General features: G+C 37.3%; 1 protein-coding gene across 2 annotated transcripts in view; it reads left to right on the plus strand.

Annotated features, from left to right (window-relative positions):
• Positions 1–13,156, plus strand: part of LOC126970016 (protein lev-9-like) — a 99,977-nt gene that overhangs the window by 82,331 nt on the left and 4,490 nt on the right. For both annotated transcript variants that reach the window (XM_050815698.1, XM_050815697.1), the window contains exons 4-5: positions 12,227–12,299; positions 12,827–12,933. In XM_050815698.1, the coding sequence (XP_050671655.1) occupies positions 12,227–12,299; positions 12,827–12,933 (180 nt within the window). The remainder of the gene's footprint in view (positions 1–12,226; positions 12,300–12,826; positions 12,934–13,156) is intronic.

Below are 13,156 nucleotides of genomic sequence, written 5' to 3' on the forward strand. Positions count from 1 at the left end.
GATCTGGGTATTCATTTAGACCGCACACTAACCCTCGGCACCCATATAGACCATATTCTAAATAGCTCTCTTCGCATGCTAGGCTTTATTACACGTGTGTCCAAGCAATTTAAGGACAAGTGTACTTACACATATCTTTATAAGTCCCTCGTGCGACCCCAACTAGAATATGCAAGCCCAATATGGAATCCTTTTTACTCGATCCACGAAAAAAGAGTCGAGACTGTTCAAAAAAAGTTCTTACGCACGTTAAATTATCGTGTAAAAGGAAATGGAGCCCACTATAATGATTTGTTGCTTGGATACAACTTTCTTCAGCTATGTCAGCGCCGCACTATAACAGACTGTGTAACTTTAAAGAAAATATGTACTGGTGAGCTGACATCTTCTGAGCTCCTCAGTCTCGTAGGCTTTCACGTCCCAGCCAGGTCTCTCCGCACATGCATTACTTTTGAGCTATCGTCCCCAAGAACAAACATTGGGTTTCGCGCGCCATTACACAGAATGTGTACATCTTACAACAATAGTTTTCTCGACATCGACATATTTTCGTGCTCCCCTGCTGTGTTCAGACATAGTTTAGAATTAAAATTAAAATCGTTCTTATCGTTGCCCCAAGTTTAGTTTTAATTAATTTCATTTGTCTACATCTTTTAAATTAGTTACTTCTGTGAATGTTTGCGTTTTGTGACTGTATACCTTTGATTTTTCTTTTTGTTATTATTGTATTTGTGAAACATGTGTTAGGACGCATCTACATTTATATTTTGTATCTCATTTCTATATTGTTCAGTTCTTGTGATGTGTTTGTTATGTTTCCTTGTAATAATAAATAAATAAATAGATATTTGTTGGAGGTGCATATTTCCGATGGCTTCATACTACATTATTCCCTAATACTTAGGTAACGCTGAAAATGTTTAGAACATCAAAAACGGCTTAATGTAGAAAGTTGCCAATACTTTTAATGTTTTTCGAAGTAGCTAATTTCCGTTCCTATCTACACATCGTCGCATTCGATGGAACCACTGAGAAAAGCAGTGGGCCCATTCTTCCTCAGGGGTGTCTTCTATGACATTTTCATTCGCTTTCACCGCATCTTCAGGGCTCGTAAAGCGAATACCTCGAATTTTATCTTTAGTTCTTGGGAATAAATAAAAGTCGCAGGGTGCCAGGTCAGGACTGAATGGCGGATGACTCATTATCTCGACACCTGCCTTAGTCAAATATTCAACAATCCGTTTTGTGGAGTGCGCTGAAGCACTGTCGTGGTGAAGGAGGATCCTGCTTTGAGGGCACTGCTGTCGAATTTTCGATTGACATACCAGTCTGCAGTAAGCGTCCTTCCATCTTCTAGCCTAGGCTTCCCCGTATCTGCTGATAGGTCACTCTCTTATCTTCCTCTATCATGCGTCGGACAGCACAACGAAACTCATAATGAATCATTGACCGAAAATATTCTCGCATTAGGTTCATTTTCACAAAAACAAATGACAAATGAATGCAATAATTCAATACTACATTATGTTACCAAAGAGTTCTAACATTGAAATTCAAAAAAAGTTTTCATTAGCAATGTTTCTAACTGGCCAGTTCTAAACACTTTCAGTGTTACCCACGTACTAACATAATTATTTTTTCTATTGACAGAACAGTCGGTTGTCGGGTCAGCTAGTAAAATATAATATTAAGTCGTTCATATATTTCGTCGGTGGCCAGTTTAAACCGGTTTCACGAATATAAATGTGTTTTATCACTTTCATTGTTTCGCTGTAAAGTTATTCTGTGACTTCCGCTCGTAAGAAATAAATTACGAGCGTAGTTCCTCTTCGCGATTTATTGGTCTGAGTTAAGCGAATTGTTTTTTGTTTTAAACCTTCTGGAAAATTTATTATCGATATAATTTTTAACGCTACAAATAAGAATATCATCTATACCATCTGAATGTGTGGCGGTCCTCGACAGTGCGGTTTTCAAGGAATTTTCTTCCACGTACTACAAAGCTGTGGAATGAGCTTCTTGTTTCCGGGGCGATACGACATGGGTACCTACAAAAAAGCGTGTACACCTTTCTGAAAGACCGGCAACGCTCCTGTGATTCCTCATAACCAAAAACGAAACTAAAATTGAAATTTTGTTGACATTCTATAACATTTTCCAGAAGAAGTGACTCAGCAACACTGGTGGAGGAGACAAGAGTGTTTGTGATAGAAACTGGAATCTGAGAAAAAAAAAATCTCAAAAGCAGTAGCAACTTCCCGCTGAGATTGAATTATTGTATTGTTTATTGATAGATTATATTCAATTTTGCGATCTTTCAATCTTCCAGATTCCCAGTTAATAACATTCCAAGTCATCTTTATTTTATTATAGATATGCATAGACTTTGCATTAAAACAAACACTTTTAAATAATTTAGAGTATTTTTTAACATACTCGAGAAAAGATGCATCATGATTATACAATGATCTCTCACCATATAGTTCATATAGCCTTTGTCTGCTCCTATGAATGCCAGCTGTTGCCCAATCATTAAATGACAGGAGACCACCTGATTTGACTGTCTTAGAAGTAAATATAGAAGCAAACTCTGTTTTAATTATTTTAAATAACATATCATACATTTCATTGGGATTAATATTATATTTGAATAAATCCAAATTTGAGAGTTTAAGTCACACATTGCCTCTATATTTCTCGATTCGCCTATTATTCACAGGAACAAACGTAAACTTTTTAATTTTAGTACATTTATTGAGCTCAATATTAAAAGAGGCTAACTGACCAAAGTGGTCTGAACTCAGTTTTTTAATTATTGCCAGAGAAATGGGTTTATAATTGGTAAATATGTTATCAATACAGCTTTTGGAGGTGCCAGTTACTCTAGTAGGCTCTAAGAAAATAACGGTTAACGGTTAATAATTTTAATAAAACCTCCTCCAATACACTTTCAAATAATTCATATACTGCATCTGGGGGTCTGTATATACTAACAACAATGGTGCGCTCGAGCTCTGCACAGGCTATTTCAATTGTACGTTGAACAGAGAGGCCCACAATATAGTCTCGTTCTTTGAAGTTAAATAATTTACTTACAAGAATAAGAGAGCCGCCACGTGTAGCTTTTTCTCTGCTAATCGCACTTGCCACCTGACCATGACCACTGAAGTTAAAGATGAGCTCATATTTTCTGAGCCAGTGCTCTGTTATATTATCTTTTTGATTCATAAATAACTCCAGTTCAAGTTCTTTACCTAATAAACCTTGCATGTTTTGGTGCATCAGGTTTGCAATTTTACAATTATTACTTATTCTAGTTCCTGTTATATTATATTGTGTTTTTACACTGTTAGAGGAGTCCCCTATTGTATTATTGTTTATTTTTTTTGGAAAATATTCCAAATCTTTGCTTAAATTAGTACACTGCTCAATAGAAGTGGTTATTAAGTGGTAGCTCTTCGTCCATTATTAGGATAGGCAAAGAGTTCAAGCCCGTACAGCCATATTCGTTATTTAATAATTAATTTTCAAAGCCATCATTGCAAGATTTTTACAATATTGTTCTTTCTACAAACGTAGAATAGCACGAGGAATAAATAACTTTAAGGATTATTGCTTTGTTACGCCAAAGAAGTATAACTTCTTGCGTGCATACATTAGTACACACACACTTTAATATTTGAACATTTGACTCAAATAATGATGTTATACCCTTTTTTATTCACGCAGTACATTACAAAAATTCTATGAATTCGACACAGTTCACAGTTCCACAGTTCATGTACGAAATAGGTGCCTACATAGAATAGAGCATAATGCAAATGTTAGCTTAGTCTAATGAGGACACGACAGTCGAGACCTAATGAAGTTTCATTACTGCATACATAAGTGGGTCACCTGATTACAACCAAACAATTCTCTGTGCAGTATCACTAATTATTTTTTACATTGGACGACGAAAAATTACGGCGACAAGACTAAAGGGTTGTTAGTTTGACGTCACATCGTCGCTTTGTTACGGTGCGCAAAACAAGCATCACTAGGATATTATTATTAATTAATAAACAACGATTATTTTTTTCAGTACGATACACTGATATCTATATCTTCTATATATATATAAAAATGAATTGCTGTTCGTTAGTCTCGCTAAAACTCGAGAACGGCTGGACCGATTTGGCTAATTTTGGTCTTGAATTATTTGTGGAAGAGCAGGGAAGGTTTAAAAGGTGAATAAATAGAAAAATGCTCCTAAATTAAACAAAAACAACAATTTTGTTTTTCCTTTGATGTGTCCATACATAATTTCTATGAGAGAATTTATTGACGCACGGTTTGACAGTTGTGCTGTGAAACAATTTCATTACGACAGCAGGGTGCATATTTTATGAAGTAATTTTTGATGTTATGATATATTATTGACAAATTCATATAAAAACATTATTTTATTTAATATATACAGAACAACGTCTATCGGGTCAGCTAATATATAAAAAGGAATTGCTGTTCGTTACTCTCGCTATAACTCGAGAGCGGCTGGACCGATTTGGCTAATTTTGGTCTTGAATTATTTATGGAAGTCCAGGGAAGGTTTAAAAGGTGAATAAATATGAAAGTGTTTGGAATTAAATAAAAACAACAATTTTGTTTTTCCTTTGATGTGTCCCCCGTCGTCCGATATTTGTTTTGTATGGACATATTTTCTATGAGAGAATTTATTGACGCACGGTTTGACAGCTCTGTTGTAAAACAGGGAGCATATTTTACGAAATAATTCTTGATGTTATGATATGTATTATTGACAAATTCATATAAACATTATTTTATTTATTATATACAGAACGGGTCAACTAGTAAAGAATAAATGCAGTTGATATGAGAGCGTTGAGAAGTATGATAGGAGTTAAACTGAGTGACAGGATAAGAAATAGTGAGATAAGGAAACGTTGTGGTCTGATAGAAGATGTTGTGACAAAAATTGAGAAAGGTATGCTGAGATGGTTTGGACATGTCGAGAGAATGAATGAAGAACGATTGACGAAAAAAAAAAAAATACCGACGAATTGAGCAAACCTCCTCTTTATTTGAAGTTGTTTAAAAAGTGTATAAGGCCAGTGTAAATGAAAGTGTTGGAAGGGGTAAACTTACGTGGACGTTTCGAGACCAAATCAAGACGTCTTGAAAAAAGGCCAGATCAAGAGTACGCTAAGCCGAAGAGCATGTATGAAGGGAATAATGAAATTGGACGTAGTGGAAAGAAGTTTTTTTTTCTTTATGAAAATAAGGGACGAGACGAGCAGGACGTTCAGCTGATGGTATTTGATACGCCCTACCCATTACAATGCGGTGCAGCTCAGGATTCTTGAAAAACCCAACAATTCTGAGCAACACCACAACTACGCTCGTCACCCTGAGACATAAGATGTTAAGTCTCATTTGCCCAGTAATTTCACTAGCTACGGCGCCCTCCAGACCGAAACACAGTAATGTTTACACATTATTGCTTCACGGCAGAAATAGGCGCCGTGAAGTGGTCTCTGCCTACCCCTACGGGAAAGAGGCGTGATTATATGTATGTATATATGTACATTAATGTATAGGTGTTGTGTTGTGATAATGATTATTAATATTATAATAATGGTTGATCAATTAAAATATCTGGGTTTAGTAAAAAAAAGTAAGTATTTATTTTTCTGACAGTACTTCTTGTTATAGCGACACAAAGAAAGAGAAACTACAGAATTATCAACAACAAATGTCAAACTATAACAAGTTAACAATGAAAACTTCAAAAACAAAGATAGCACGAAAATATCACGACATGTTCCTCACGGTAATGAAACTGCGAACCGTACTGACTCAACAGGACGAGAGCGAGGGGGTGAAAGGGAAACGGGAGGGGGCTTCACGTTCCATCGAGGTCTAGAGATAAAGTGGCCGTGTATTATTCACTTACTATATTTAGAGTAAAAACATTAAACAGTAACATAGACATAAACTTGGTTAAAGCTAACTGGTCAAATACATTCAACTGAAACCTAATAAACCATAAAAGTTTTAATAAACTGTAATATTTTTTTAAATCACTTACTTCAGGAAATCGAAAGAAGGGGTCGAACTCGATGCTCGAGTTTATTTTTTTTTAAACAATATGTTATGTTTTTAAAGTGATAACCCTCACTTATAGGATTAATACACAAATAAAATTTTAAAAACAAAATTTTATGAACGATGCGGGATTCGAACCCACGACCCCCGGCGTTCCGTGCCGGTGCTCTGACCAACTGAGCTAACCGTTCGAGTAGCGCCTCGTTATAAAATTCTGTTTGCTTTGTTCAACTCTTGTTTTCAACTTATTTTTTTTTATTAGATGATACACACCACCGCCCATGTACATCAGCAATAACAGAGTTTGGAGTATGCTCCAGATTTGACGTTCCTAAGGCCACAAACTCTCCAATAATTCTAGTGGTGCTGCAAGATAGTGGTCGGTGGTGATCACTTCGTATCACGTGATCTTAAGAGAAATTCACGATGCCACATCTCTATCTTTTGTTTTCTATATGAAAATAAGGGACGAGACGAGTAGGACGTTCAGCTGATGGAAATTGAGACGCCCTACCCATTACAATGCAGTGCCGCTCAGGATTCTTGAAAAACCCAAAAATTCTGAGCAACACCACAATTGCGCTCGTCACACTGAGACATAAGATGTTAAGTCTCATTTGCCCAGTAATTTCACTAGCTACGGCGCCCTCCAGACCGAAACACAGTAATGTTTACACATTTCTGCTTCACGGCAGAAATAGGCGCCGTTGTGGTACCCATAATCTAGCCGGCTTCCTGGGCAAAGGAGCCTCCCACTGGTAATTCTCTGCACACAGCAATCACGTGCGTATCTGCATTGGATTCATAACACATTGTTAAATTAGATTCCTGAACTACTCCCCACCCACCACCGACACAATACAGTAATAGTATTTTAACTTCATACTAGAACACCCGAATCGACGCACGCACACATACACACGACTTACAAGTCCGCTAAGCAATTTTGGGAAGACAAAACTATTGAGTAAGCCGCCATACGCCGCCGAGACTGGTCGCTGTTAAATAACTGCTTCGCGATGTCCGTGTCGTCAATCTTTTTGTACGTACCAACCCTAGCGCTCCGCCCAGACGTAGGTATAAATTTCAAGGAGACTGCTGTTACTCTCTTGTTACGCTACTGCCCGGTAAGCTACCACCTATATTGAGACACATTCATTAAGGAAACGACAAAATTTACCAGTATAAAAAATTACCTGATATTTACGAGCTATGATATACGGAACGCAGACGTGGTTGCTAACTATGGGCCTGATGTGAAAGCTCGTGGTCGCTCAGAGACTAATGGAGGGCTCGGAGTTTCCCTGCGAGATCGAATCAGAAATGACGAGATACGTAGAAGAACCAAAGTCACCGACATAGCCTGAATGTATGCGAAACTGAAGTGGCAGTGAGCAACACACATAAATCGACGGACAGATGGCTATTGGGGCAGCAACGTCCTTGAGTAGCGACCACGTAACGGAAGACGCAGTGTTAGTAGGTCAAGATCGCCGAATCACTTTGGATGAGAGCAAGTACCAATCGTCATGGCGATCTTTGGGGGTGGTCTTTGTCCAGGAGTAGAAGTCTTCCAGCTGAAATGATGAAGCTATTCCTATTTCTAGTAATTAAATACTAGTGGTATTTATTCTCTATAAGCAGTAGAAAGCCCAGTTTCACGTAAATAAATGACTTTTATTGTTTCGCTGTAAAGTTATTCTGTGACTTCCGATCGTAACAAATAAATTACGAGCGTAGTTCCTCTTTGCGATTTATTGCTCCGAGTTAAGCGATGTTTGAAAAGTTAAATGGTCTGTTTTTTATTGTTTAAACTCTCTGAAAAATATTTTATCGATGCAATTAATCGAGGGATATATGTGCTATTTATTTCATTTGCTTCTAAACTTGGAGATATGAACAATTCGTTGATTAATAGTGGGAGGCTCCTTTGCACAGGATGCCAGCTAGATTATGGGTACCACAACGGCGCATATTTCTGCCGTGAAGCAGTAATGTGTAAGCATTATTGTGTTTCGGTCTGAAGGGCGCCGTAGCTAGTGAAACTACTGGGCAAATGAAACTTCTTATGTTTCAAGGTAACGAGCGCAATTATAGTGCCGCTCAGAGTTTTTGGGTTTTTCAAGAATCCTGAAAGGCACTGCATTGCAATGGGCAGGGCGTATCAATTACTTTCAGTTGAAAGTCTTGCTCGTCTCGTCCCGTATTGGCATGAAAAAAGGTACTTATCTACATTGTTCACCAAGGGAGGAATATCAGTTTTTTTATTTTAGCTCGGATATGTTGAGACAACCATGCCCATTTTGTGCCTGCAACATTCAATACATACACTTCCCTTAAAGCCTTGCCCAGTATCGGAATACTGGTTCTCGAAATCTCGAGAGATTGCCAATTCCGTGGCGATCTGGAGGGCAAAGCCAAATTGGCTTCGAAGAAGCTGGGGGTCATTAATAGAGCACGGCAATACTTTAAGCCGGCCCATATTCTAGCGCTCTACAAAGCGCAGGTCGGGCCACACATGGAGTATTGCTGTCATCTCTGGTCTGGCTCCCCAGTATCAGCTCGATCCATTCGACCGCGTGCAACGCAGAGCAGCTCGAATTGTCGGGGATCCAGCGCTCTGTGAACGGCTGGATCACTTGGCGGTGCGTTGAGACGTCGCTTCATTGTGTGTCTTCTACCGCATTTATCACGGTGAGTGTTCCGAAGTGCTGTTTAACCTAATTCCTGCCGCCGAATTCCACCTTCGCACGACACGCCACAAGTTAGGATATCATCCCCACCATCTGGATGTGTGGCGGTCTTCCACAGTGCGGTTTTCAAGAAGCTTTCTTTCCCGTACTACAAAGCTGTGGAATGAGCTTCCTTGTGCGGTGTTTCCGGAACGATACGACATGGGTACCTTCAAAAAAAGCGCGTACACCTTCCTTAAAGGCCGGCAACGCTCTCGTGATTCCTCTGGTGTTGCAAGAGATTGTGGGCGGCGGTGATCACTTAACACCAGGTGACCCGTACGCTCGTTTGTCCTCCTATTCCATAAAAAAAATATAACCTATACGCTTAATTCTTTATTGCACTAAAACTTCCGTTGTTTCTTGACCCTCTTTCTAGATTTTTTGGTAGGTTTGTTTTTCTTTGGTAAGCTAACATGATTATTTTCATCTGCTTTTTCGCTTTCTTCTTATGATTTCGTAAATTTTGCTTTCTTCTTACTGTGAGGATCCCTGTTTCCTTATTTAGTAGATTCTTTCTTGCGCTCTGCGTCTTTAATTGTTTTTTCTTTTTCTCTCTCTTCGAACTGAAGACCTCCTCCTTTTTGAATTCGTTCAAAAATGGGACAGACTATATTTATTATTAGACTAGCTGACCCGGCAGACTTCGTACCGTCTCAATCGATATATAAAAGACCTAAACTTTTGTATAATATACGTCAAATAATATTGTTTGCGTTCAGAAATTTAATTTGTGACAAAACTTAAGATATAATCTACATAAACATAATCTGATAGATAGTTCACAACTGTATTTAATCTACCTAATATAGTTACCTAAAATTAAGTTTATTTTTTACCTCCTGAAAAAGTTATAAGTTATAAAAATTCCAATTAGTTATTCATTTTAAACTATTATTTTAATTTAATTTCTGAACGACGGGGGACAGTCACATCAAAGAAAATTATATTATTGTTTTTATTTAATTCCGTATTTTCATATGTTTTTCACCTTTTAAACCTTCTCTGGACTTCCACAAATAATTCAAGACCAAAATTAGCCAAATCGGTCCAGCCGTTCTCGAGTTTTAGCGAGACTAACGAACAACAATTCATTTTTATATATATAGATTGTCATCAGTCCTTGATAAGCGTGCAAAGTTTCAAATTAATGCGACGTTTTGCGTATAGCCATAGATTTAAAATTCATCGTTTATTTTCCATCTTGGAGTAAAACGAGAAACCTCATCGAATTTTTGCTGGCGAAAATAATAATGTCGTCATGATAAAGCATAAAAATTTAATTGAATAGAGGACTGGCGTTGATAACAAAGGAACGCTGATTGTCGAGCCGGCTTGAGACGCAGTGGAGCAAACATTGGACGTCTTTCTCAGCTCGTAATAAAATTCAAACAGCTTCATTAGAATTTAACGATTCGAGTGCCGGGATGACTTTGTTAAGGTTCTGTATTATTTTTCGTGAATTAAGGTATATATGACTTTTCTAAAAAAATATTTTTTATAAAATATGGTCGAGGGGGCGATGGCTGGTTCATGCTCTAATGCTCGTGAAGGCGCTCTAGTTATAATGATATTTCTATCGAAAAATGTGCTTGTTGTTGTTAGATTAAAAATTATTTATATACTAATAACAGCTGTTCCCGCCCGCTTGGCTGGGCCAATTTTAAAAGGAAATAAATAAAATTTTATTCATTTTATACAATAAAAAAAATAAGTAGCTATAAACCATCTAGGATAAATTTCGCATCGAATGGTGGTAGTTTCATGTCGATACGATCAGTGGTTTAGGCGTGATTCAGCCTCAAACAAAGACCATTTTCATTTTATACATATAGACTAGCCGTACCCTCCCGCTTCGCTGGGCGAATTTTAAAAGGAAATAAATTAATGAAGAAAAGTTGGAATTCGAAAAATAAGTAGCCGTAAACCATCTAGGATAAATTTCGAATCGAATGGTGGTAGTATCATGTCGATACGATCAGTGCTTTAGGTGTGACTGAGCCTCAAACACACACGGGGCGACAGCTGGTTCATGTTGACATTCTCGTGAATTCGCTCTAGTTGTAATGCTCTTGCTATCAAGAAATTTGCTTCTTGTTGTTAGATTTAAAGTTATCTATATACTAATAAATGGAGAGCTGTTTATTCCTCAGGTTATGCTGCGAAAATTACTGAACCGATCGGAATAATACTTATATCATTATATGTAGCCTGTTGCGGAGGTTCTACTATATGTTTGTTGGTGGTAACTTATCCGGAACCTATAGTTTTTTGATTTACAAACAACATATATTCACAATATTATTAATTCAGTTAATGACATTTCATTCATTAGGTAGGAACTTAATTTATGTTATGGCAAAAGAACGTATATATCTTTATAATGTTGATATATAGCTCGAATTATATATATTTACTAGCTGACCAGACAGACGTTGTTCTGTACATAATAAATAAAATACCGTTTTTGATGAATTTGTCAATAATTTTTCATTGTAACATAATAATATGCTCCTTGTAGTTATAATGAAATTGTTTCATAGCAGAACTGTCAAACCGCGCGTCAAAAATACTCTCACAGAAAATATGTGCAACAAAACAAATATTGGAAATAAAAATAATTATGGGTCCCAAATCGAAATAAAAACTATCCTATCTCTTAAGTTGGACTAAACTGCACTCCATGAAGTAATCCCCATTGAAATCCGTTCATTAGTTTAGGAGTCCATTGAGGAGAAACATTGTGACACGAGATTTATATATATTAAGAAGATGAATATTTTTACTGTCATATTGGTGAAGCCAGTCTACTAAAAGTCTCATGGGATATTTTCAAAGCCTCTAATCAGTTTATAACTTATATATTGTCATTATTATGGACTTAAAGTAATGCTTAACATCAGATGGGAGGTCTCCTTATCTATAATTCTGATAAAAAATTAAGCTACGTGGGTGTTCATTTGACATTATTAAACTGAGAGAAGATAGCCAGAAGACTTTTAGGTTTGCATTCCAGGAATAACTGCAACTGGAAGACGCAGTGTTGGTATGCCATTCCATGGGTCCAAGATGGACCGATGGTCTGATCAATATCATCGGAATAGGTTTGATGCGGGAATCGCAGGACAGATCGCCGTGGGGATGTTTGGGATAGGCTTTTGTCCAGCAGTGAACATCTTTCAGCTGAAATAAAGATGATATTAAAGTCTCAATACATAATACTCTATCAAGTATTTTGTTATTGTTCCCAGAACTGTCTATAAAAGAGAAAAAGCCTTAGAACCTTGCTCTTCTTAGAAGCCGAATCTGCTCATTAAAGGTGTAGCGAATGGTATTCTAGGCAAGGAAGATGATGTTATCCAACTATTAATTGTGATTTATTTCAGATCGCGAATGCCCCGAGCTGGAACAACCTGAAATTGGTAAAGTTACACTAACTGGACGACATTTTGGAGACAAGTGAGTAGACATTTTATTTTTATTTTTATAGCTCCAAATGTTTTATATGCGTTTACTGGCTGCAATGCATTAAGAGTTTCATTATAAGTTTAACGTGTCTGTTTTGTGCAGCCGTCACTGAATTTGTTGCATTTTTTTATTAAAACTTATGTTATAGGGATGGTTCTTAGCAATAATCTATTATACATTCGTCGATTGGTCTTAAAAGTTTCGAGACTTAGACATGATACAACTGTTTAGAGAAAATATCGACTACAGCCATTTGAGACTTCATAAAAAAATGTTTAACCCACTGAAGATGAGAAATCGTTTCAATTATGTGTTTTATAATGCATCTCGAAAAATTTTGAAATATTCCAAAATTCAGTTGTATTGTAACAAAAATAATATTATTATACAAGGGTTGTGCTAGAGAATGTTTTTTACCTAACTAGATAGATTAACTCAGTCGATAAAATATAAAACAAAACACATTCATACACAAATATAACGATAGTTTAGATAAATATTTGTTTTTTTATTTACAGAGCCGTGTATTCTTGTCCTCTGGGATACCACGTGGTTGGCCTTCAAAGCAGAAGTTGTCAGGCTGATGGCATGTGGGCCGGACAGCCACCGGCTTGCAAAGAAAACAGTAAGTTTCAGTAACAGTAACATTCTCCAAGAACTTGGCATAAAAGAAGGCCTTTCGCTGTTCGTACAGAGTCGCATTCTTAAGTTCATCGGACATCTCGCGGCGCGAGAGTGAGTCCATTGAGCCCTTGTCGTGCAGGGCAAAGTGGAGGGCACCTGAGGACGAGAAAGGTCGCCCATGCGTTGGACCAACCAGATCAAGTCTGCTGTGGGCGTGCACTGTC

The sequence above is a fragment of the Leptidea sinapis genome, chromosome 19 (assembly GCF_905404315.1).
Source record: "Leptidea sinapis chromosome 19, ilLepSina1.1, whole genome shotgun sequence".
Taxonomy (NCBI): Eukaryota; Metazoa; Arthropoda; class Insecta; order Lepidoptera; family Pieridae; genus Leptidea; species Leptidea sinapis.